Source organism: Astyanax mexicanus, chromosome 5 (genome assembly GCF_023375975.1).
Source record: "Astyanax mexicanus isolate ESR-SI-001 chromosome 5, AstMex3_surface, whole genome shotgun sequence".
Classification (NCBI taxonomy): Eukaryota; Metazoa; Chordata; class Actinopteri; order Characiformes; family Acestrorhamphidae; genus Astyanax; species Astyanax mexicanus.
In genome coordinates this window covers 38,224,801-38,251,423 of record NC_064412.1, presented here as the reverse complement: position 1 = coordinate 38,251,423, position 26,623 = coordinate 38,224,801, and the positions used below count along the sequence as shown (strand labels likewise).

Genomic DNA, 26,623 nt, shown 5'->3' with positions numbered 1-26,623 from the left:
TGACCATTTTATTAATTTTATTTTTATCTGCTCCCTCTTGCTAACCAGTACTTCCCATGTATGGGCAAGAGAACACAATACAATAGAAGGTTTACACAGATTCCCCGAAGTGTTTGTGCGTTCATTAGGGCGGGAAAACGGTGCCATGCTCTTTGGAAACACTGACTGAAGCAAAGAGCCTCCCAGGCTCTAGACGAGAGCAAAAAGTGATTTTACTGAGAGAGCATTTGTGGCAAGAGAGAGGATTTGCAGTCAACATCCACTACATCCAGAACATCCAGCAAGCTTCACCCCAGTGTACAATTCCTCAATATAAATACAGTCCCACATAAATAGGTCCGCCTCTTGATAAAATGAAGAAACAAGTGCCAAAATACAACAAATAAACAAGTCATAGTAATACTGACCTGACCTAATCAAAAGTAACTAAAGCCCTATCCAGACAGGATTAGTAATTATTACCAAGCATCCATAGTGATTTTTTGTCCTTGTCTGAGTATGTATTTTCAGTCATTTATAGGGACAGCATGGTTCTGCGTCCTGCATAATCAGCCATATAAATAAATCTAGGTTATATAAACTCAGCACTAATAGAAACGTGTGTAAATATTGGGTCAAATATTGTGGAAAAAAATTTACTCATCACTGTGAGTGGGTTTTAAAATAGGCTTTCAACATGTTTTGGACATGGCATCAGTGTATAAATCGAGTAGCTACTCCCATCTCAGTCATTAATGCTAAGATTCATTAAATTTTCCTTATCCCGTCTGAATAGGGCTCAAGACAACCTGCTTGGTCTAGGTGTGAGTTACATTGGATTAGAGCAGGGAATTCTACAATTTGGGCGTGTAGGGGAAGTGGGTCTATTTGACTGGCGGAGAATAAAGAAGCAGTAAAAATCAGACATGACCGTGTCTTTACATTCTGGAAGCACAAGGGAGGAAAGCGACAGGCGGCTGAAAGGAAGAGGTTCGGAAACGAACCGCAGACAGAAGATCGCACACACAGTGTATGAGTGACATGGGAGGCGGCAGCTAGTAGCTCAGTTCAAGGTTCGGACTCCCGTCCGAGATGTGATTCGAAAAGAGGCGTGGTTTCTGGGTGTGGTTTCTGGGTGGGTGAGCCGTCTTTAGATGGGCAGCTGGAACTTCACGTCCACTTGGGCTTCTTTGGCCAACGACACAATTTCAGAAAGCTTTACAACCTGAAAAGGAAAGAAAAAAAAAAAAGACAACCAAAATTAGTGAGAGTAGTAGTGGGCAGTATAGTGATTCATTTGGTATATTGGTCCAAACTGGTCCTAAGGGCTGTGCTTTGAAATTACTGTAATACCAACATACAAAAATATATATATGAGAATATAATGTGCATCACTATACAAATATTACATTGCAAAATGCTGTATTGCAATATATTAATATATTATCATGAATCAGCTCCAGAGTGTTTCTCTGCAGTTTTCCCTCTACTACAATGAGCATCACACAAAGCTGCTGTAAACATTGAAAAAGGTCTCAATTCATAATTTATTTTATTAATTAAAAAAGGGCTCGAGTATCAGGCTGTTTTAGTTAGGTGGAGGAGAGGGCAGGGATGAACGACAGGATTTCGGCTCTTACTCATGAATCATCATGACACGCAAACATCTCATCTGATTGGCTAACAGCACTGCGATGCTCCCCCTCACATATTTTTATTTCTATTAATAATGAAAGAAAAGAACTAAAGGGTGGAGCTTCAAGTACAATGTACACATCCTATTTCTGTCATATTGTCCATTCGCACATGCAATGCACTGGCTAACTCATTTCAAAGCAGCAGACCTACCAGAACACATGTAACTAATATTTCAGACAATGACGCACACAAGCCCAGAACTCTCGTTTCAGCAGGATTTGTTCCAGTGTTATTTTTATAGGTTTTCATAGCATATTCCACAGTGTTCTGCTGAGCGCATGAGTTCTCCATTACAGAGGTCACCAACAATCACGCTCTAGATCTACCTCCCTGCAGAATAAAGGTTGGTGACCTTAGCTGTGGAGAACAGGTGTAGTCAGCAGAACACAGTAAAATTCTGTATTTCACTAAGTACTGTATATTCTTTACCTCAGTAACTGCTGTGCTCATGTATGACCTATATGTTATAATCTATAGCCAAAGGTTTGGACACGCCTCCTCAGTCACATTATTTTTGTATTTAATTTATTTTCTACATTTTAGATTAGTATTTAAGACATGAAAAAAATTAAGGGATGCATATGGAATACGGTGTTGACCCCCACAATCCCCTGACCTAAACTCAACTGAGATGGTGATTTGGGATGTGCTGGATCTTCACAGCAAGTAGGTAAAACCTTATCTTCACCACTCACATTTAGATTGTACTGTGTCTGTACTGCACTGTCCTGTCAAATTGTCTCACTCCTGCTGTTTTTACTGTATGTATTGAAGTGTTCTAGTGCTATGTGGCACAATTTGTCGCACGTTTGCACTTCATGTTTTCTATATATTGTATTACTTATTCCATGTTGCATCACGGTTGCACTGTACTCAGATGGAATAAAAATAAAAGACCACTGACTTGAAACAGCTTTAACAAACAATGAAAATCCCACAGAAAAAAATAACCATTAAAAAATTAAGTAAAAAAATTATTAAACAGGAGTGTTGTGATTGTCTGTTCTCAATATCAGGGGTCACCAACCCTTATCCTGATCTACACCCCTCGTTCCTGCATGTTTCACACTGGCTCACCCTTTTCTGTAATCAAGAACTTATAAATAGAAAGCCACAATTAGTTGGGTCGTGTGAGGTTAATTAGGCTTGAAGCTCTAAAGGACAGCAGATGTCCAGGGAAAGGTGTTGCTTATCACTGTTCTAGACGTATGGATTTGATGAATGCTATAACCTGTTGACCTATAATCAGCTGGGGAACAGTAAGAGTGTCAAAGAGGTGAATGGAGGTAATGCATTGACGTCACTTTCTTGCTGGAATACGCCCCTTAGTCTGAATGAGTGACAAAACATCTACAATTTCTTAGGGGACCTGTCGAAACCAGCAACAAAACAAGCTGCTACTATAAGCTCACATTAAAGGCAGCAGGGCTCGATTGCAATCCATCAAAATTACCAAAAAACTAAGGGACTGTGGAGACTAATATGTGGCCAAATATCAGGGTTCCCTGACATTTCATGTACCCGATTTCTGCACTGGGGAAATACACTAAGCCATTAGTTCTCAGTCCTGCTCCTGAAATACCACTGCACTGCTGGTTTAAAGTGTTTTATTGCTGTAACACACTCGGTTCTTCACAGTGAGGGCTGTTCAGTTAGTTAATTAGTTGGATCAGGTGTGATGTAATTAGTAAAAACTAGTGGTGCCAATCAAATAAAAAATTTATCAGATTAATTACAACAATATTCTGTGAATAACTGCGATTAATCTTACTTGTTCTTTTTAAGTTTTTATAGTTAATATTTAAATGTAATTAAAAGAATGAATGTAAAAAACTCAAAAATGCAATTAAGCAATAATACACAAGAGGGAATGTATTGAAAGTGCCGTAGATCAGCACAACAGTGCCAATATTACAGCTTAGAGCACAAACCTTGAGTGTATTATTGTGCTTATACCACAGTACCAATATTGCTTTTATTAAAATATTTTGAGTTAAAGAGGACAAGAAAATATGATCTGTTTGGTTATAAACACTCCACAAGTTAAAATAGGTCCATTGTTGCTCTGTTTGTACTGTCTAGCTCTGTTTGTAAGTGCTGCAACGTTGCTAGGCTAACTTTATGTAGTAAAGGAATATATGGAGAGCTTCGGTACAGTGCATTACCGGCTGATAGCGAACACCTGTCAGCCAATTTTATTTCATATTAGTGGTGTCAATTAAAATACTAGTATATACTTGTATGTTTGAAGGGCGATAAAGCCAGATATTTTGTTTGTACTTTAATGTAAACATTTCAGCTTGCTTGTAAGGATTTCTGAATTAGAACGCACCAAAATGCTCACCAACAAACCATGCAAGCGCAATGTCTCCTCTAATTGGCCAGAGTTGTCTGGCGTGGGAGCAAAAAAAAGTAAATATAGTGAGATGATTCTGTGTTCCAGCACATATATCTGTGAAGTGTTAACCTTCTTTAACAAAAAACGCTGAAAATATGTTGCTGCACTTTCAAACACACTGTTTTTAATAGGACGTGCAGTGAAGATGTGAGCAGTGAACGCTGCACATACTGTAATCAGTGTATAAACACTATGAAGCAGCAGAGACTGCAATTGATCATAGTAGTATATAATCTGTCTAATATATCAGATTCAACTGTGCCTTTTTAGCAGTTTAGCTCATTTAAAAAGAAGTATATTTGATAGCTGGATCAGATCACGTTTTGACCACAAGCGAAACACTCCAGGGGTTGGGGCAGTTGGGGTTAAACTTGGTGGCATGGGGCGCCGAGTGGTCCAGCAGTCTAATGCGCTGCCACTATGAGCGGGAAGTCGCAGGTTCGAACGCCCGCTCATGCAGCTTTGCCATCAAGCTGCCGGTGCTCAGGGAGCACAATTGGACTTGCTCCCTCCGGGTGGGTAGATGGCGCTCTCTCCCCATCATGCTTAAAGGTGGCACCTGGCGGCACGAGGCGTCTGTGAGCGGATGAATCGGAACCTAGCCGCTGTTCTTTTCTCCGAGCGCGCTAGCTGCTCAGGCAATGATTCATCAGCAGCAGCTCGAAAAAAAGGGGTGATTGACTTCACACGTGTCGAGGAGGCGTGTGCTCGTCCGCATCCTCCAAGGGTCGCAGGTGCCACTGGTGATGGGGATGCACAAAGGGGTGGGACAATTGGATAACCAAATTGGGAGAAAATTGCGTGTTTATGCTTAAATGTAGACAGCCCTAGTTTAAACTCTAAAACCAGCAGCGCTACTTTAGTACGAGGAGCAAGAACCACTGAACTAAGCAGAGTCAGCTGTTTTTATAATAAATTCCAGTGGTTCATTAGCTTCTCACTTCTTTACCTATAAGCAGTCTTTAAACTCTGAACACCAGTGTATCTTAAGTGGGATATATTTCTCAGACGCTACATCATACTAGACTATACCAAAGTGAGGAGTGATTTCAAGGACGCAGGTGATGTAACATTCATGTCCCAAAATTCATTGCTCACGTCCAATGCGAGGGAAAAAAATTATGATACTGGAATCAAATCATATTGACTGAAATTAAGAAATAGATTGTGATTTTGGCCACATATTCCAGCCCTAATTGTGAATAAGTACCTGATTACCCCCCCTAAAACATAATTACTATTTACACATCAAAGAACAGTGTTAATATTAAAAAGATTAAAATTCCTGTATGTGATCGCTTGTGTTTTTTATGTAGGTTAATAGTGGTGTACCATCTTAGCTGCCTCATCCAAATCGTCGCAGGCCAGAATCTTCAGAGGACTGGCAGCGATTAGCGCCTTGGCATCGTCTACTCTCGTTCCTGCAGCACACACCAACAACAACAGGGCACCGTGAGAATTTACACTACCACACACACACACACACACACAGAATACAGCAGGGACAGATGATCAAGTGCTGCTGGAACCATTAGCCCATCGAGATAACAGTCGAGATAAACAACACTTTATAATGATCACATGACACATCCAGCATCCAGAAATTTCAGCAGATGCCAACACATCACAGATGGATCTCTGAAACCTGGTGTTGGCAAAGGAAAAGGAACTGAGGAGGAAATAACACTTACATTAGCTAATTAATCGAATACTAAGTGACAATCAATGGACACATCTGTAGTTGTGCCACACTGATCTCTGTTCTGTTTACTTCAGCTGCAACTGGTAATATTTCATTGCCTCGTCTGTTCATGTGTTTTAATTAGTCACTTTCTGATCCATTTTAGAATAGAGCTGAACAATATATAATTGTAGAAAGAAAAATCTTCAAATATATAAGGGAAAAAATGAAAAAAAAAATTCATTTGTAGACGTGCCAAAATAGTAACAAACAGCACCCTTTAGGGCTATAAAATATGCATTTGATACAAAAGTTTAATATAATATTTTTTAAGAATATCAAAAGGCTCTCTTCAACTTAACAAGCAGCTTTTATATATTGAACAAGGTGCAAAAATAACCTCCATTATTATTTTAACACTATTAATAATAACTATTATTATTCCAGTTAAGAAAAAGTGTAAAATATGAAAATCACTGCCACATAAAAGAGTACAGGTTTGTGACAGAAGCAAAAACCTCTGGCAGGACTGATTAGCCTATTCTAAAAATCTCATTAAAACAGTAATTCTAATCAAATCAAATTCATTTAATTTAACCTCCCAGCACTACCTCAGTCTTCCTCCCCCCTTTCTCTCTCACCTTGTAACCGCACTACAATAGGGATTTTCAGGTCCAGGTCAGAGACAGCCATGATGATTCCCTGAGCGATGACGTCACATCTCATAATCCCACCAAAAATGTTCACCAGGATGGCCTGGACCTGGAACATGGCACCCAAAACCAGTCAGAGCAATCAGAGGACACTCTACTGACAGTCAGTTCTATACAATCTGTGACTGATATCCTGTTGATAACTGCTGAGTTACCTTTTTGTCAGATGTGATGAGCTTGAAGGCTTCTGTCACTTGATGTGCAGTGGCTCCACCACCTACATCAAGGAAGTTTGCAGGAGTTCCACCATGGAGTTTAATGATGTCCATTGTTGCCATTGCAAGACCTGCTCCATTGACTATATAAGGATACAGAGAAAAACATTTTAAATATTTTTATATTTCCAACAGAATCTCTTCCACTATTAAATCAGCTGCAGTGCTGTTTTATCTTAGATCAACAGCGGTTATAGCAGGTATAGGTTGTGTTAAGCTCAATCTAGTGCCAGTCCTTTTGGTTTTTACCGCTGTGTCATAGCATAGTGCCTTGTGCAGTTCTCTGGGGGTCATTAACAGATCAGTTCACAGCAGTAAGGAACTTTATCAGAAGGTAAAAGAGTCTGTTTAGAGTCTGCAGGGTGGGAGCTATTTTAAAGTGGAACATATCTATGGTTCTACTGCAGCAACTGATTCATTGTTTATACAGATATTTGTCAATTTTCTGCCATTTGCGCCTACATCATACATTTTTTGTACTGGTGTCATGGCAATGGCTTCCTGTTTTACAAAGCTATATTATATCCCTGTACAGAACTGCACTCAGATGTTACAAATTAAGAAAAAAAAATCATCACAGAATAGTGCTATTTTGCAAACAGAATGTACCAATATACACTGGGCTGTGCGTTATGACCAAAAATGTATATCCCTATACAGGCTACTTCATATCTCGATAACGCAGATTTTCTTTATTTAGAAACTAACTACTAGTGCTGTGGGATAGGACGATAAATATCCCTATCGTTTCTACAGTAATTTCATCAATTATTCGTGCAAATATATAAAGCAGGCTACGATGAAATGTATTGGCGTGGTCACTTTGCATAAACTCGGTTTATATAAGTGATAATAAAGTAATCTTCGCAAAAAAAAAAGCTTCATATGTGGTTTTGCGACATGACGCTGCTTTATGTTATTTGACGGACACGTGCGGACATGCTTTACGTTATTAAACTCATGAGAGCTGAACAATGGAGATGCATTGTTCTTTTGAAAAAATTAGCTACTGCATCTACATCATCCGTTTTTATTTGATGCATATATATTGCTGCACTAAAAGGAAGTAATTCTCATTTGTGAAAGTTGGGTTTAATGTCATGTTGAAATAAAGTAATAATAAAGAAATGATCTTATTTTGTCATATTTTTCGAGTAATAACTGAAAACATACTTATGTGATATGTGATATCATGTTATATCTCGTTATCGTGATATAAAAAAATCCATATCATGATATATGATTTTTCCCATATCACCCAGCACTACTAACCACATGTAATACCAGTTTATTGTTACATTAATTGAATTGCACTCAACAAGTATCAACAGCATCAGAGTCCAAAAACTTTTATATCAGTGTTTCTCAGTCCTGGTCCTGTGCCCCTTTCGCCCTGTACATGTTCCAGAATTTCTCTGCTTTAGCTCACTCCTGCTACTCTGAAAGCACTTATTGCACTTATAAGCACTTATTAGTTGATCAGGTGTGCTGGATGCAGGGAAATCGCTAAATGTGCAGAGCAGGGGGTACAGGATCAGAAATGAGATTTTTTTTTAAATGAAAGAAGTTAATGCAGGGAATTAAAATGTGACAGACATCACTTTAACGATTAGCAGTGGTTGCTGGTTAAAAACATGCCATTCAGGTTTGGACTGAGCTTTGCTGTGACTTGTAAGAAGTTTAGTTAATAAATCTAATGCGAAGCAATATTAACTTGACTCACCCAAGCATCCAATAGTACCATCCAGGCCAATGTAGTTTAAGTCAGCTTTTGCTGCTTGTCTGTCTCTAATGTCCTCCTGACTCCAGTCTCGCATATCAAACACTTTCTGCTGTCTGTATGCAGCGTTGGAGTCAAAGTTGATCTTTGCGTCCATGCACATTACTACAGACAAAAACACAAGAAAAGAACATTATTGACATCAATATGCAACATCAGGTAAGTCATCTGTTACTGGTTAACATCCAAACAAAGGGAGTTTAGCATCTATAAAGTATATATTATACATATATTACCTGCAAACTTTGGCTAAACAAGAAAGTAAAGATGCACTAAACATTTGGCAACTTTTTTCATCTGAAAAATAAGTGTAGGCGAATAATTAAAAAGACCCAATATCGTATTTTTCACACTATAAGGCACACTTAAAACCTTTACCAGTCAGGTTGTAAGGAACAGTAAAGCAACTCCACTGTAGTACAGCTTAACACACAAGTTTCAGTTTAGTTCCCAGCAGTATTCGCCTTATGTATGAATTCTACCAATCAGGTTCAGTTCAGGTTCAGTGAAGTTTCTTCAGCACCGAGACTGGAGCAGTATTAGCATTAGCCGCTAACCACAGCACCGTTCAGAGGTGAGCATATCGGACTGTAGTCTGAGCGTTTACCATGTTAAAACAAACTACGTGAGATAAACCACTAGCTGATAGCACCCTGGCTTACTGGAACACTCAGGGTTCCTCAGTGTCCTGCTCTCAGGTGGCATTTACTAGCGCTAAACACTGCTGCTAATTGTAGCTAGTACTGCTGATAATGTAAGCTTACTGTAAATAAACATTACTCATGCATTACTCACATAGAATGTGCCTTATGTATGAAAATAGACCTTTATTGATACTGCACCTCATGATATGGTGTGTCTTATAGTCTGTAAAATACGGCAATTGCTTTTTCACAGAAAAGCAAGACAAAAATACATTTACACTGGCAAAAATAAACGAAAATCTGAGAAAAAACACGTTTGTTAATCGGCTTTTGGACAAATGTTTTAATTTATTTGAACTCAGAAAAAGAATAATTCAGTGCATCTTAAAAGAATGGAAGGAATATTATTAGGTATACAAGTCTGCAGGTATACAGAATTTTAAACAGTTTTTAACACATTGGAGCAGTGCATTTAGATGAAAGTCAGAGGAGAATGGAGATGGATTTCATAATAGTTTATATTCTCTTAACAGGGTAGGTGCAGTAGTACAATGTGCAAGAAAGTTATGCAAACTTAATTTACTAAAGAATAGTATTCCCATTAGTGCACTGCAGCAGCTACATAGACGCAACAGCCTTTAATCAAGGTCTGATTTTACATAATCCTCATCAGTTTTGGAATAAAGATGTCCACAGGGAGTAGAGTTTACTTGTGTGTGCAGGTGTTTTTCGTGGTTTTGGTGTATGTGTGCACATATACTGGCGTGTACTTACCAATGCCAGAAGAGTCTTCCACCATAGGGTTGATCTCCACCATTGAAGCATCATATTGGATGAAGACATTATAAAGTTTTATCATCATTTCAGCTGCATCATTAACCAAAGCATCAGGGAAACCCATCTTCTGAGCTACCTGAAGTGGATGACACAAACAATGTTAAAAGGACACCCAGAACAAATTAAAACCTGTCATATTTGCTTAAAGTGAATTAAAGAATTAAATTCTAGAATTAAATACATAAATATTTTAATAAATTTAATAAAAAAAAAAGTAAACAAGAAAAGTGCAGAAAAAAGTAAAATATGGGTGACACAGAAAGAATATGTCCAGGCATGAAGTCTTTGTAAATATCACTCAAATTAATTAAAGATTAAGACCTTTGGCAATAGGTAAATGACCAAAAATACACAAAATCATTATTACATTTACAGTAAGCTTGTGATTCCTGTATTTTCTGAAAATCTAAATAAATAAATTGATAACTCTAAATTGTAAATGTTTATGCACTGAAAATATATGGTTAAATACAAAACTGGGTATAAACCTATTGATTCCCAATGCCCACAGTTTCCCCATGACTACAGTAGCATCTCTACCAACTAAAAGCAAGTATTGAAAGTGCTCCTTAAAGCCATAAATAACACTGTTGGATCGGCTGACTTCAGTATGTTAATAAATCTTATGCTAAAGCTAACTTGCATATTACTTTTGGAAACTGCGACATGCAATAAATAAAAGTAAAATTACAATTGCATTTACCGTCTATGGCATTTTAAAGACATTTTTTAGATAACAAACTGAAAGGACTTTTAGCAGTTTTAAGAATCCACAGATACCCTGGTGTGGCCCAAACTACGGCCCGCGGTCCATTTGCGGCGCGTTTCTTTTTCGGAGCGGCGAGGTATTTTAGAAATAGAATGAAAGTTGGCCCGCTGTTAAGCAGGTTTTTATAATGTGAGATTCAAAGTTTGAACGCTAGGTGTCAGAAACGGGCCAAAGAGTCGGAGAGGGTGCGAATTTCTAGCGCTGAAAAACGGGCCAAAAGAGTCTAAAAGCGGAGAGGGTGCGAATTTCTAGCTCTGAAAAACGGGCCAAAAGAGTCTAAAAGCGGAGATAGTGTGCATTTCTAGCGCAGAAAAAAGGGGCAAAAGAGTCTATAAGTGGAGAGAGTGCGCATTTCTAGCGCTGAAAAACGGGCCAAAGAGTCTATAAGCGGAGAGGATGTGCATTTCTAGCTCTGAAAAACGGGCCAAAAGAGTCTAAAAGCGGAGTGATTGCGCATTTCTAGCGCTGAAAAACGGGCCAAAGAGTCTATAAGCGGAGAGAGTGTGCATTTCTAGCGCTGAAAAACGGGGCAAAAGAGTCTAAAAGGAGTTAAGGAGTTTTATATTAAGAGACATCATGAAATGAAACATAAATTTGAAAAATCTTAGTTTACACAACACTGTCAAAGACAAAGATAGTTAGTCAAGTAAAATGGTGTGTAAATTAAATAATCAGGAAAAAGTATTATTTAAAGTGGTATATTTCATTATTTGTTTTATTACAGAGTGTGGCCCGTGACTTTAAATATATTTCTCCTTCTGGCCCCCAACAAAAAAAGTTTGGACACCTCTGCACTAAAGTGACATGCTTTCCTATTCTTCTCACCTTTACTGCTTGTTCCTTTTTTATGCCTTCCACAATATCAATAGGCTCTTTCACGATGGCATCCGGATTCTCAGCCGCCACATCTTCAATGTTCACGCCCCCCTGAGAGCTGCCAATCAGCACAGGACCCTGAAAACAATCAAGCACCATCACCATCAAACTCAGAATAACGCAAAACTACTGATGAGCCTCCTGAAAGTTTAACATTGAATTTTTACCATTGAAAGTTAACAGTCTAGTGCCCCCTGCTGGGCAAACTTAGAAGTTTCCTTTCTGAAAAAAAGATCTCAAGCAGTTCACAGGTTTGTACATGATGTACCCAAAACTGAAAACAAGAGATGGAAGCAAATTCATAGGGAAGCATAACCACCCACAATTGAAAATATGCAGAAAACAATGGTTCCATAAATTGTTAAAATATCTTCTTATAAACAGGAGAATATCACTGGAATTAAATTAAAATTGCTAAGGATGCACAAAAAATTAAACATTTGTCCAAAGGCAGAATATATAACACGATTTTTCATAGGTGTTTCATTCAATTTGCCATTTTGCCAACTTTTACCATTGCATAAAAATATGGTTTTATAAAGAAAGTGCAATTACAAAACTACCATATTACATTTTTTTTTGAACAGACCACCTTTACCAAAATTCTTAAAATAAATTAGTCAATGTCCCATATAAATTATTAGGGCTTTTTACTAACACCAGAATTCCCCTTTGTGGCCGAATTATTATGGTTCCTAAATATTTGGTGCTTCATTAATATACGAATTAACAATTTTATTCATCTTCAACATTAAGCACAACACACTGAAAATCAAGATAAGATTTGTTTTTTTAAAAGAGAGTATGAGAACAGATTTTACAGGCGCCGAGTGGTCCAGTGGTCTAAAGCGCTGCTACTATGAGCGGGACGTTTTGCCATCAAGCTGCCGGCGCTTAGAGGGAGCCAAATTGGCCCTGCTCCCTCCGGGTGGGTAGATGGTCACCCCACATCCCTCCTAGAGTGTTGTCTGTGAGCTGATGTACCGGCAGCAGCTCTAAAAGAAGCGGTGGCTGACTTCACATGTATCAGAGGAAGCATGTGTTAGTCTTCACCCTCCTGGTGTGTTGTAATATTACTAGTGATAGGGGGAGTCCTAATGTGTGGGTTGGGTAATTGGCCATGTAAATTGGGGAGAAAATGGTAAAAAATAGAAATAAAATTATATTAAAATAAAATAAAAAAAAAGAACAGATTTTATCTTATATACACTGCCTGGCAAAAAAAACCTCTAATATTTCCTTAGACTGTCTTTAGCTTTGATTGAGGCACACATTCACTGTGGCATTGTTTTCCCGTGCCATCAGGGAAGAAAAAATATCCATTGATGAAATAATCTGGTCTGTATTCAGTATATTCAGGTAGTCAGCTGACCTCATTCTTTCAGCACATACTGTTGATGAACCTTGACCTGACCAACTGCAGCATTAACCCCACATCATTTACTTAGTTAAATCCAGGTGGTAATTTTCTTTTTGTCAGGCAGTGTTTTTATAACATATAAAAAGTAATTCAGTCACATTAGTGTATTCAGGGTATTTTTAACAAATTCTGATATGTACCAAAAAAAAAAACAACTTTGAATTAAATCATGGTAGAACTTATATTAATTAAGATGCAGTCAATCATTTTTCCACAGAAAAGACAATAAATCACTAAGGTCACAGATATTTAGACTGGGTGTTTAACTGCATTTTAAACAGTGGTATCAGGAAGCTCTGACCTGGAAAGACCTTTCCATGGTGATGGCAAAGTAATACTCCCGGCGGGGATAGCGACGCTCACAGATGAACACCTGGTTACAGATCCGCCCCGCCTCGCCCGTCTGCTTAGTGTAGAGCTTTTTACCAATCATCTGTGAGGAGATGTCCCTCGCTTCCTCTGGCCTACAGTGAGAGAGAGCGAGAGAAATGAAGATATATAACACAAATTAGTACTGTGAGATAAAGTGCACACACCTTAATTTAATATGATAAGATGTGAAATACACATTATGGTTAGTGTTGGCGAAGCATTTACAGGCAGAAAGAGCTTAGACACGAATGTATCTTAGTCACAGTTTATTAACACACCAATAATTACAGCAATTTACATATATACACACACACAAGTGCATGTACTAGGGGTGGAGCATTTCCACACAAATTACCTATACACATGTTTTATTATTAAATCGCACACAGGTAACATCTTTAGAAGGGGTGATATTGTGGTAGTCATTTTTTATATCTCATGTAAAATAGTTTCAAATATACCAATATTTATGATATTCTGCACAGTCCTGTTTGAAAAAATAAATGTAATTTTGCTCAAAATATAGCAAAAAAAAAAAGTGTCAACATTAACTTGATTTCTCTTTTTTTTACTGTACAATACATTTGCACTGTATATCATCCACAGCTGATGACCAGCGTTTTCAATCAATACCTTCAAAATGCGATGCATAACAGTAAAACTAGAATTGCATTAACTGTCTGTAGCAGACAGTGGAATTGAAGACCCTTTAAGCAGTTTTAAGAAACTGCAGATACATATAACACGAACAATTTTTTTTTTGGTTTCCAAGAGTCAAGTATGTTTTCCAAATTTTTTGTGCCTAAAATGAATAAAGTACAGACTTTAAAAAGCTTCTGGAACAAAACTACAGTTAATCTAGATGGCATGAGAAGGGTGCAGACATCCAGCAGACGCTTTTTAAATATTTTTCTAATTCATAAAAGACAAGCAAAATGTACTCTGTGATGTCCCTCTCCATGATTTAAGATATATATTTATATAATTTGGGAGTGATAGGCAGAATAGTCCTATATCTGAGAAAACCACAATCTTCTTAACGATTTTTGGGTTATCTTTAAATTAGCAATGCATATACTGTTCTTTGTTGATGAGAAGTGATTGGGGTATTTTAAAATGCTATCATTTTTGATGTGAATATTTCATATTTTTAGTGAAATATTGATTGCACAAGTCAAAATATTGTGTTTTATCTCAATAAAAAAAAAAAAGCTTAGGCCAATTATGAGGATTTTTTTTTTTTTATTAGTTTATACTTGAGCAGTTTAAATGTAACAGTAAATCTGTTACATTGTGTAATCAGTAAAAGTAAACATTTACTAACACCATGTAGACACTTACGAGTAGACGATTTTGACTCCTCCTTTCAAGCCTCCCTCAAATGTTCCTTTGCCTCGGCCTCCAGCCAACACCTGCGCCTTCACCACCAGATCCTTAGAGCCTGCATAAGAAAGAGAGAGAGAGACAGGCAGAGGAAAGAATGAGAACCAGCACCACCTAATGACCACCAGAGACCCGGCACAGGCACAGATCACTGATCATATATCACACACAGTGTCACATAACAAGCAAGGGTCATCTAAGTTAAGAAACATGGCATTGAGCTTATGCATGCCTGCAAACTGTTTAAAGGGCTTTTCCAAACGTCTTATCTGCTACTAGGTCTACATATGAGCAGTCACATAGCAGTTACTTAGACAAACAACACAAACACTGGCGAATAGGGTTGTAACGGTACAGAAAACTTACGATCCGGTTCACACCTCAGTATAAACCCCACGGTTTGGTATGTTTTTGGTACGGTTGGTGGAAAAAATAAAGAGGCTGGGTTTTCTGTATATCCTCACATTTATTAACTTCATAATAACAATGAATCTTCATTATAAGCATGTTTTTTTGGGGATGGAATGTTGGAACTTTTATTAAATGCTTGTCATCATGAGAGGCTCCATCTTTTGGATCTTGTTGAAACAAACAAAAAAATGAGACTGATGGTGGCACTTTATTAAAAACAAAAACAGCAGCATTACTTTAACTGTATAAACTACACATATTTTTTCCTAAACATAGAGAGAGACATTGAGAGAGAGAGAGAGAGAGAGAGAGAGAGGTAGAGGGCGCGTGAGAAAGACAGAGGGTGCACGAGAGAAAGAGAGAGATAGCACGAGAGAGAGAGAGAGAGATAGAGGGAGAAAGAGAGGGTGCGCGCAAAAGTGAGAGAAAGTGCACAAGAAAAAGAGAAAAGAGAGAGAGAGCACACGAGAAAGCGAGAGTGAGAGAAAGCACACGAGAGAAAGAGAGAGAGAGAGGGTGCACGCAAGAGTGAGAGAAAGAGCACGAGAGAAAGAGTGAGAGCACACGAGAGAGAGAGAGAGAGAGAGAGAGAGAGAGAATGTGAGAGTGAGAAAGGGCGTGCGCGAGAGAGAGTGAGAGACATTAAATATTTAAAGACATTTTTACAGTAAACGATGATTATCGCAATACATTCGATTGCAATTAAAATGCAGAACAGTGACCTCAAAAAACACTGTCCATATACTATGTGATACTGAGTACAGGGATTTTTTTATTATAAATTAGTGACGTCAACTGATTAAAAATTTTTATTTGATTAAATTGCAACAATATTCTGAGAGTAACAGTGATTAATCACACTTGTTCTTCTTAAGACACAAGCTTTTATAGTGGATATTTAAATAAAAGAAGGAATTTCAAATGCAACTATATTTATATTAGTGGTGTAAATTAAAATACTAAAATGTATGTTTGAGGGGAGATAGAACTATTGTGGGGCGCTGTAATAAAGAATGCATGCTTGGTTGTAAGGATTTCTGAATTTCAAGCATGCACAGCATAAGGGGGAAAAAAAAGCATTTCAGCACTTATTTTTGACAGTAGTTTTTCATTATTTGCGTAATGAAGTTGGACTTTTGTGTCCAGTCTTATCTGAACAGGGCTGGTGTGGCTGCAGGTTTTTATTCCAAACAAGCTGCAGCACACCCGGCTTTATTCATTTAATCAGTTTGTATCAATCTTCAAACAAATGATTACTTGCAACCCTGCTTTGTTGCAATGAGAAACTTAAGTCATACAAGCCCTTTGTTTATAAAAACTACACAGACCTAAAGTAGAGGCATGAGTCAGTGTTTTTTTTTTTTTTTTTTAAGTTTTGTTAAAAACTCCACCTGGATTTAACTAAGTAAAATGATCCGGAGTTGCTGAAGTTGGTCAGGTCTAGGTTCAGCAACAGTATGTGCTAAAGGAATGAAGTCAGCTGACTACCTGAATATACTGAATATAGACCAGGTTACTCCTTCAAAGGATTTTTCTTCCCTGATGATACGTCCATATTCCAAGATAACAATGTCAGGATTCATGGGGCTGGAATTGTGAAAGAGTGATTCAGGGAGCATGAGATCATCATTTTACACATGGATTGTTCACCACAGAGTCCAGATCTTAACCTCATTGAGAATCTGTTGGATGTGCTGGAGAAGACTTTGTGCAGTGGTCAGACTCTACCATCATTAATGCAAGATCTTTTTTTTTCTCTTTCATGCAGTACAAGAAATGTCATTTGCACATTCATTTTCACACTCTTATGGTCTTTTTGCATGTTTTTTATGTTTGCAGTTTATATGGATGTACTATATGGAACGTAAAGCTAACATAAGTGTTTACATTTGCATTTAAAATTTTTAATTTAGCTGACAGTTAATCAACTTGAAATAATTAATGGTGTATTCCTTAAATAAAAAATGTAACAATGCTTTTTCTTGTTTTGAACATCTGAGGTGCTGAAAGTTGCTATTGAAATTAAATAAATTTCAAAATAGCCTGATCTATCAAGCTTGTCCAAAAATCTTTCTAAGATCTAATAAAAAAAACAGATATTAACATACAAATATATATTTTTCTAAGTTTCAATTTGCAAATTTCACTACCTCACAAGTTCTAAATAACAAAAAAAGCATTGTTAAAATTTGATTTTATGAATTACACCATTAAATATATTAAGTAAATCAAAAGTTTAAAAGGTCCAGCAGTCTAAAGCGCTGCCACTATTAGCGGGAGGTCGCAGGTTCGAACTCCCACTCATGCAGCTTTGCCATCAAGCTGCCGGCGCTCAGAGGGAGCAAAATTGGCCCGGCTCCCTTCAGGTGGGTAGATGGCGCTCTCTCCCCACATCACTAAAGGGTGATGTCTGCAGCACAGGGGGTCTGTGAGCTCATGTATCGGACCCGAGTCGCTGCGCTGTCCTCCGAACGCGCTGTGATGCTACTCGGAAATGCTGCATCAGCAGTAGTTTGAAAAGAGGAAAAAAAAGTCAGGTTAATTTAGTTCAAATGCCAAAAAAGGCTAAATCAATTTAATCTGTCTGCTTTGAAACGCTAACACTAAAGTAACTAACACTTTAGTACTGTGGCACATTTTTTGTATTTCATTAGTTACAATATTATCATTTTATACAAAATCAACCTTTGTAAGTTATTGTTGTTTACAAAATAGACAAAAGATTTTTTGCGACATTTAAATTTTGAAATTATTGATTAATTCTTGAAAGTAGACAAATATTTTGCAAACCTCATAATTTTAAAGGGCAAGGGTACACGAACATGTCTTTATTTGGTAACTCGAGACTAACAGAATCTATTCATTAAAAAAAAAGAAATATTTAGCAGCACTGATTAGATGTTTATGAGGACAACATGATATTTATTTTCCATCAATGATTAAACCATTCTATGCCACTGTGGGCCGTGTGTGCTATGATGAATCATGCAATATGTCATAATCAGATGCACTGTAAGTACAAAGGTAGCGCAACTAAACAATGCAACAGGCGTCCAAATATGAGCCTCCCTTATTTTACACAATGTTTAAATAGGCTAAAAGTTTCAAATACCTACTTACACAATACTTAAACAGTCTTGCTTAATATTTTAAACAATATTACTGTTCTTATCACAAAGCACGGTTAAACTACCCCGTGATTAACAGCTGGTGAGGTGTTCATGTGAAATTTTGCAAACTTTATTCTGCCAAAGTAGGATTGAAGGAGTGAGAGATGGTCAGGTAGTCAACAACCTGCAGGTTTACATTTACATAGATTTTTGTAACATTTTTTTATTATTTTTATTTTTTTTAATACAAAATATTCTTGGTAAATTACTGATTTTTTTGTGTGTAGTAAATATTTATATTTATAGTAAATAAAACCATATATAACTAAGACTTAGCATTTGCTTGTTCACACAAAGACAGGCTGTCTACATTTCTCAGATTTTACTTATATGTGACTAGAATGGCAATGCTGAGGTAAATTCAAGAATATCGGTTCTAAAGTACACGTATTGTGCTTTGTTGGTTTGTCTGCCAGAATGTTAAAAAGGTTACCTAAGAAATATTTTTGATTATTTTGTATTGTTTTTTCTTTAAAAATAATGAGAAAATACATGTAGGCTATTTGATATTTTCAGTGGTAAAAAATAAAAGAAATGAAAGAAAACCTGTGAAAAACTATGTTGGATATTCAGCCTTTGTTTCATTTGTGTAAATGTATCTTCATTTTAAGTGATATAAACAGGTTTCTCTTTTTACTAAAAACCCACAAAAAAAATCACCAAAGGCGTAACTGCAGGTTTCAGATTGTCAGCAGGTTCCAGTATTGTGAAAATCTGAGTGTGTGCCAATTCTGTAGATTCAGAAAAAGATCCCTTTTTCCTCTCAACCCTGTGGCTAGTGTTAGTTCCCTTTTCACTAATACGGACTACCCTATAAACTTACATGAGGGACACACACACAGAAATGTTTGTGCCTCCCTAATAATTTTCATGATTTTTCCATATAAATAATTGGTTTGGTGTTGGATCAGCAATTTCGGTTAAACATATCATATAGCAGACAAACAGTGATATTTGAGAAATTAAATGAAGTTTATAGGATTTACAGAACGTGTGCAATAAGTCTTAAAACTAAATTAGGCAGGTGCATAAATTTGGGCACAATACATATACTACTAAATATTGATAAAATATATCAATATTTAGTAGATGCTCCTTTTGCAGAAATAACAGCCTCTAAATGCTTCCTATAGCCTCCAATGAGAGTCTGGCTTCTGGTTGAAGATATTTTGGATCATTCTTCTTTACAAAACATCTCTAGTTCAGTCAGGTTTGATGGTTTCTGAGCATGAACCCTCCGCTTTAAATCACACCACAGATTTTCAATAATATTCAGATCTGGGACAGAGATGATCATTTTAGAATGTTGTACTTGTTCCTCTGCATGAATGCTTTAGTAGATTTTGAGCAGATTTTAGTGTTTAGGGTCGTTGTCTTGTTGAAGTATCCAGCCCCGGCGCTTTAACTTCAACTTTCTCACTGATTCTTGAACATTTTTCTCAACAATCTGCTGATAGTGACTGAAATCCATGATACCCTCAACTTTAACATGATTCCCAGTATCTGCACTGAACATACAGCCCCACAGCATGATGGAACCACCACCAAATTTTACTGTGAAGAGCAGTAAAGTGTTTGTATTGGAATGCTGTGTTCTTTTTCCTCCATGCACACCGCCCTCCAAATAACTTTAGTTTCATTAGTCCACAGCACCTTATTCCAACATTAAGCTGGCTTGTTCAAATGTGCTTTAGCTTTCGCATACCTCAAGCGACTCTGTTTGTGGCGTGTGCTCAGAAAATGCTTCTTCTGCATTACTCTCCCATTAATCTCTGAGATAGATATTTGTATTCTTCCTCTAAACCATGATGTTGAACAATCTTTGTTTTCAGGTCATTTAAGAGTTGTGTTTTGAGGCTCCCATGTTGCCACTCTTCAGAGAAGATGAAAAGAGCAGAACAATTTGGATTTGGCCACTTTAACCCTTTTTCATAATTGGATTTACCTGTGTATGTAGGTCAAGTGTCAATGAGCTTAACAAAAATGTGTTTGTGTTCCAATAATTAGTGCTAAAAGATATTAAAATCAATAAAACAATGAGATGAACAAATTCATGCACCTGCCTAATTTTGTTAATAAATTAACTCTGAATAATCACACTTTTTGGAAAGCTGAACTTTCACTGAACAAAACCAGGCCTAATTACTACCAGACCTGTGGAATCAAGAAATCACTTAAATACAACCTGTCTGACAACATGAAGCAGCGAAAATATCTTAAAAAGCAACACATTATGCTGCAATCTGAATAAATTCAAAAACAGATGAGAAAACAAAATCATTGATCAACTATGACTCTGGAAGAGGTTACACAGTCATTTCTGAGGCTTTGGGACACCAGCGAACCTCAGTGAGAGCTATTATTCACAAATAGAGAAAACAAACACTGGTGAACCTTCCCAAGAGTGAACGGCCGACCAAAGTTATTCCAAAAGGGCATGAACAACTCATCCAGGAGATGACAAAAGTTAATACTCAGTTAAGGTCAGTGTTAATGGTTTAATAATAAGTAAGAGACTGGGTGAAAATGTTCTCCATAGGAGAGTTTCAAGATAGTAAAAAAAACACTGCTAAACAAAAAGAACACAAAAGGTCCATTTTACATTTGCTAAAAAACATTTTGATGATCCCCAGGACTTTGGGGTAATTATTTTTTGGAATGACGTGAAAAAAAGTGGAACTTTTTGAAAGGTGTGTCCCGTTACATCTGGAGTATAACAAACATAATGTTTCACTCAATCGCTTGCTGTCTCTCCCCTTCCTCTCTCTCACTCGCTCTCTCTCTCTCTCCGTCTCCTCACCTCTCACTAACTCGCTCCGTCTCTTCGCCTCTCACTCACTCGCACTGTCTCTTACCCCTCTTACCCCAAAGTACCCAAACCAGGTTACAGGTTTCTGACAAACACATGCCTATCTACTGAGTTTCCCTCTGACAGTTTCTATATGTAAACATACACAGTAATTCAATTAATCAACTTAATTCAATTAACCTTTCAGAACTAGCTCAGATATATCCAGTCACAAGAGTCAATGCTGATATCAAGATGAAGAATCTTCTTGTGAGTTTTCTAAACTCACCATATTATTTAAGAAAAAAAAAACATCCCCTCCCCCCCTTCATTCATCAGTGCAGAGAAAAGGAGCTCACTGGACAGGTGATGGCTATATGCTGACAGCTGAGCGACACACACACACACACACAAATGCCAGCACCAAGCTATGTTTAGACCAGAGTGTGTGTGTGTGTGTGTGTGTGTGTGAGAACAGTAAACAAGGAAAGACACACACATACACACGATTATTGAATAACTGCTGACAGTAAGACTTCTTTTACCCTCCCTTTTTTCACTGTTTCAACAGAAAAGTATAGCATACAGCAATAGCAATGGCAACTTGATCATAACCATTCCAAAAGTCCATAATCGGTCTAAATGCTTTAATGTCATAATTTGTTTAATTTGTATTGTACATATACAATATATTGTAATATTGTAAAATAGTAGTTTTGGAATTGATCTTTAGAAACACAAAAAAAAAACACTTTTAGGATATTAATGGAATCCAATGCAATGGTGAAAAATTAATAGAATGAATGAAAAGTTGCATCCCTAAATTCCAGGATGTATTCAATGGTTGCAGAAAAGTGAAGCACCATTTTACTCTCTTAAATCTTACCGATCTGCTTGGCGACGTTGTAGGCCTCGTCAGGCGTGTTGGCCACCAAACCTGCAGGAACGGAGATGCCTGCCTCCTTCAACAGGCCGATGCTCATGTACTCATGCAGGGACAGGTTCCTCTGCTGCTGCCACGTCGCCGGCGGAGACGGCTGGTTGCCATGGTTCCCCAACAACCCTGATGTCCCAGCTAGTACCTGGTAAAGAAAAATAGCCTTAATGAAACAGACATCTAAGAGAAATTATAAAAGTTATAGAGTCTGTAGAGAGAGAAAATAATCTCAAATGAAATTAGGCCTGTCATAATAACTATTTTTGATTGAATGACTCAATCTAAACAGGCAGAACTGACAATAAATTATTTTAATTATTAAAACTTTCAACAAATAACCACATATTGACCACTTCACCCCCTCTTCAGAGAAATCAATTTTTTTTTTTTATTATTATTTCCACAACCTTTTACATAAAAAAAATCTAAAATGGGCTTTATTTGGATTTCGAGGGAGAAATGGTTGATATATGGTTATTCATTGGAAGGGCTGGGTTAACTGTTGTATGTTTGTAGTGAATTTGCACTGATTTCAGGTCTAGGTCCAGGTCTGGTTTAGTTTCCAGGCCAGCAGTGGTCCAAACAGAACATAAAAAGGGTAAACACTTTCCATTTGTTGCTCTGCAGAAACAGCATGTGTAAGAAAATAAACGTCTTGTAGCTCATGTTACAATCTTAGCCAGGTGGAAACTGAAAATTCCTGGCTGTGCACCTTGTCAAGTGGATCAATATATTATTCTACTTAGTAAAAATAGATATTGTTTATTTATTCATACATATATTTGCATAGGTAAGTGCATAAATTCTCTACATGAAACAAAATATAAAAATGTATAGTAACAAAGCAGAACTGATTCACTACTGTACTACTCTACAGTACTAAAATGCTTTATATGTATCTACTGGAGTATTATTATTTCCACTTATTTTATATTTCCACTTTTACTTCACTACAAATTTACATGAGTTTAATACTTTTACTATGATACATATTTATATGCTGCATTGTTACTTGTTAATTATAAAAATGTTCACTGTATCACTGCCAGAGCATTAGAAAGCACGGTCACTCGATTTGATGAAGCTCATCATCATGGAGCAAATCAAGCAATCAACCGCACTGCTCCCATCCTACCTTTCCCTCTGATAACATTCAGCTGCTTTTTGTAATAACTTCATAACACAATACTGTACTTTTACTTTTAGTACTTTAGTACTAGTAGTTTGAGTAAAGTACTTGCAATACTTCAGTACAAAAAATGTTGAATACTTTAGTACCTCCGCTTAAAAAACATTTTAACTTCCCCTCATCACTTTTTTGATACAGCACTTCTACTTTTAATCAAGCCTGAGTCTCTAGTACCTCATACATGAATTTGACCTAAGTGCCCAAACTTATGATATTGTGCAAGAACGTTTTGAGCAAGAACTTTACTTAGATTTGTTTATCTCAGCAACAAGTGTATTTTGAACACAAATTATTTGAATAGCTTTATTCACATTATTTGAACACATACAAATAAACTTAAATATTGCGAAAAGCAAGAAGAATTTATCATTTGAATTTTTTAAGGACATTAATTTTTTTACATCCTGTCATCTGAGTCTGAAGAACACAGCTTAGATCCAAAATTTCTCCTGGACACCACCAGCCAGTTCCCTAATGGATGTGTTTAATTCCACCTGCAGCTCACCTGTATTAACACCATTAAGCACTGATTTATTAAAGCAGCTGTTGTGATGAGAATAAAAAATAATACTAGACTTCATGGAGAAAACCTAGGAGATATTTTTATTAACAACTGATGCAAAATCTCTACTTTATGACTCATTTTATTTGTATTTATGATTTACTGAGCAAACACACGCTGATTGCTCACATAAGATGCTTTTTACTGTAACGTCCACAGGGGCCAAAACCTTTTGCACAGTACTGTAGCTAGCTTATCCCTTTCAGACCTAAAATCTCATGTGATGGAAAAAAAATTAAGAATGCTGTTTTCAGTCTGTAATGCACAGAAAAGTGGACTCTATATTCTCCTATAGAAACTATATAGCAAATAATTAGCAACAAAACTAAAATATGTAGTTTATTTTTTTCCCCCATTGTATTTTATGTATAATGTTTTATACTACTGTTTTTTTTCAGTGAAGTGGATGGGACCAAGTTACTGATCCAATACTGTTATATTCAACAGAGCATTTAAAAAAAAATAATAATAATACATGATGTCTGAAAGGGATAAATAGGTAGGCAGGTAAATCATAACAGCCTCAAACTTTGTGTACTACTGTGTTACTGTTAAATTTAAAGCTGTCTTTTCTACGGGACATTAAAAGGTTTAGGAAAAGGTCAAATGCTGACTCTCTGACACAGTAATAATGCTGGCTGTATTTACAGTCACTGGGTCGGTGGGTCAGCAGTGGCCGGTTTTTGCTGACCTCTGTCCTACTGAAACAACAGAGCAGCTACAGTAGCGTTAAAGGCTACAGTCACTGCTTTTAACACAGTCCGAGGCTATGAGATAAGAAATGAAGGGGCGAGTGGCTAAATATAACCTCCCTGAGATGAGAGGACAGTCCTAATAGAAGGAGTTCATTCAGAAATAGGTGACATCTGTGAGCGCTGGCTGGATAAATATCCGTAAACTGTCAGTGAGCTAACTAACGCTAGCTGGCTGCTGATTTGTGTGACAGAGGTCCTGTTATAAAGATGTTAATTCCACCTTGAGCGGTGTGGAAAACAGCAGTTTTAAAGCAGTAACGAAAATATCTAAGACTTTAATTTGTGGAGGTCAAACTGGGCTAAAATAAAACGGAGGGAAGTAACCTAGCTAACCTATCTAGCTTTAGTTAGCTAGCGTTAGCTAAGTATATACAAGTCTTGGCTCTGCCCTTTCAGCACCACTATAGCTAGCTTTTCTAATTCCATAAAGAAATCTCTCAAAATTATAACTCAAATGCATTAGCTAGTTAGCTAACTTTAGGGTTATTCAGCTTACAGGCTAGCTAAGCTAGCTAATCTGCCAGGAGCCCCTGGTGTTGACAGTGTAGAAGAGTCAGTCAGTCAGTCAGCTAGCTTAGTTAGCTGTGAGCTAACAGGCTAAGTTAATGTCAAATGTAAAACCCTGCTCTTGAGGTCACCCCAAGAGATTCAACAGACGCCCCAAACACACGAAACAGAGCCGATAGAATCGTATAACCCGTGATTTTACTCTGAGACTAACCTTAGCCGCCGAACCTAAAGTCGTCCGGGACCCAGAACTCCTGAGCCCAGCGGATAACCGGCCGCAGATCAGGGAGGCCGCCATGTTGCTCTCTGCAGCGCTATGCAGTGAGAAGTGAAGTGACACTAGAGAACGAATCGCTTTTAGGATCCGGTTCTTTTCACTAAGACGATTGAACCGATTCACAAATCCATGAATCCACGAATCAAATAGAAATGGATCATGACGTAATGTTTACCTCTGTGGACGGTTGCTGGCCTCTTCCTCTTCCATTCACTTTTCCCCAAAGTATTAAAACTGTGCTTTACATTTTCTGAAGTGTTTCTATATCCTTAACATTTCCTGTGTTTTCATATGATATGAGCATTTTTTAGTTTAGTTGTGGTCTCTAGAATGAATGAAAAATGTAAAATGTAAAGCCTATAGTTACTTACACACAGAGGTGGGTAGTCCAGGCCCAGAAAATAAAACCCCGGGGAGGATTTTTAATTTAAATAGTGGAAACAGAACTGTTCTAAAAACCTGTCTAAATTTCACTTCGCTGTTGGTGTTCCATCGACAAATTATAACCATCTGTTTACTTAGCTCTTAATTACTGGGCTAAGCATATAACACTGATGTGATATTTGCACAAATAACACAGGAATGAGCTTCCATGAACTGACGAGACATGCCTGGCTGTGTGGCTGCAGCTCTGCCTGTAAGAGGTCGTAAGCCAAGGTGGGGGAAGCCATGAATTCTAATTCACGGGTTGATGTAGACTCTGTGCTTTTCCTGATCGACACGTAGCAGTCTCTGTATATAGTCAAGTCATACAAAGATCAAGAAAAATATTAAGACCCCCTCTATGTTTATACCCCAGGGTACATTTTAATTAGCTCCACTGATCACATACAGGGGTTGGATAATGAAACTGAAACACCTGGTTTTAGACCACAATAATTTATTGTCCGGACGGACAGTTCTGGTGGAAACAGGAGAGTTGAGGTGCACATTGAATTCTGCCGTGATTTGAGCAGCCGTGGTTTTATGTTTTTTGGATACAATCCGGGTTAGCACCCAAACACCCCTTTCAGACAGCTTCCTTTTGTGTCCACAGTTAATCCTGTTGGATGTGGTTCGTTCTTCTTGGTGGTATGCTGACATTACCCTGGATACTGTGGCTCTTGATGCATCACAAAGACTTGCTGTCTTGGTCACAGATGCACCAGAAAGACGTGCACCAACAATTTGTCCTCTTTTGAACTCTGGTATGTCACCCTGCTAATTGAACCTTTACACTCTGCTCTTACTGGTGCAATGTGCAATTAATGAAGATTGGCCAC

At 37.4% G+C, this 26,623-nt stretch overlaps 1 protein-coding gene across 1 annotated transcript; it reads right to left on the bottom strand.

Moving 5' to 3' along the window:
- Positions 1-25,416, bottom strand: sucla2 (succinate-CoA ligase ADP-forming subunit beta). The gene is made up of 11 exons (XM_007248862.4): positions 25,299-25,416; positions 22,021-22,216; positions 14,724-14,823; positions 13,312-13,474; positions 11,540-11,668; positions 9,883-10,021; positions 8,408-8,569; positions 6,625-6,767; positions 6,398-6,518; positions 5,408-5,496; positions 1-1,204 (listed from the first exon to the last, which is right to left on the bottom strand). The coding sequence occupies exons 1-11, from the start codon at positions 25,380-25,382 to the stop codon at positions 1,130-1,132; spliced, it is 1,401 nt and encodes a 466-aa protein (XP_007248924.1). The 5' UTR covers positions 25,383-25,416; the 3' UTR covers positions 1-1,129.
- Positions 25,417-26,623: the final 1,207 nt, after the last annotated feature.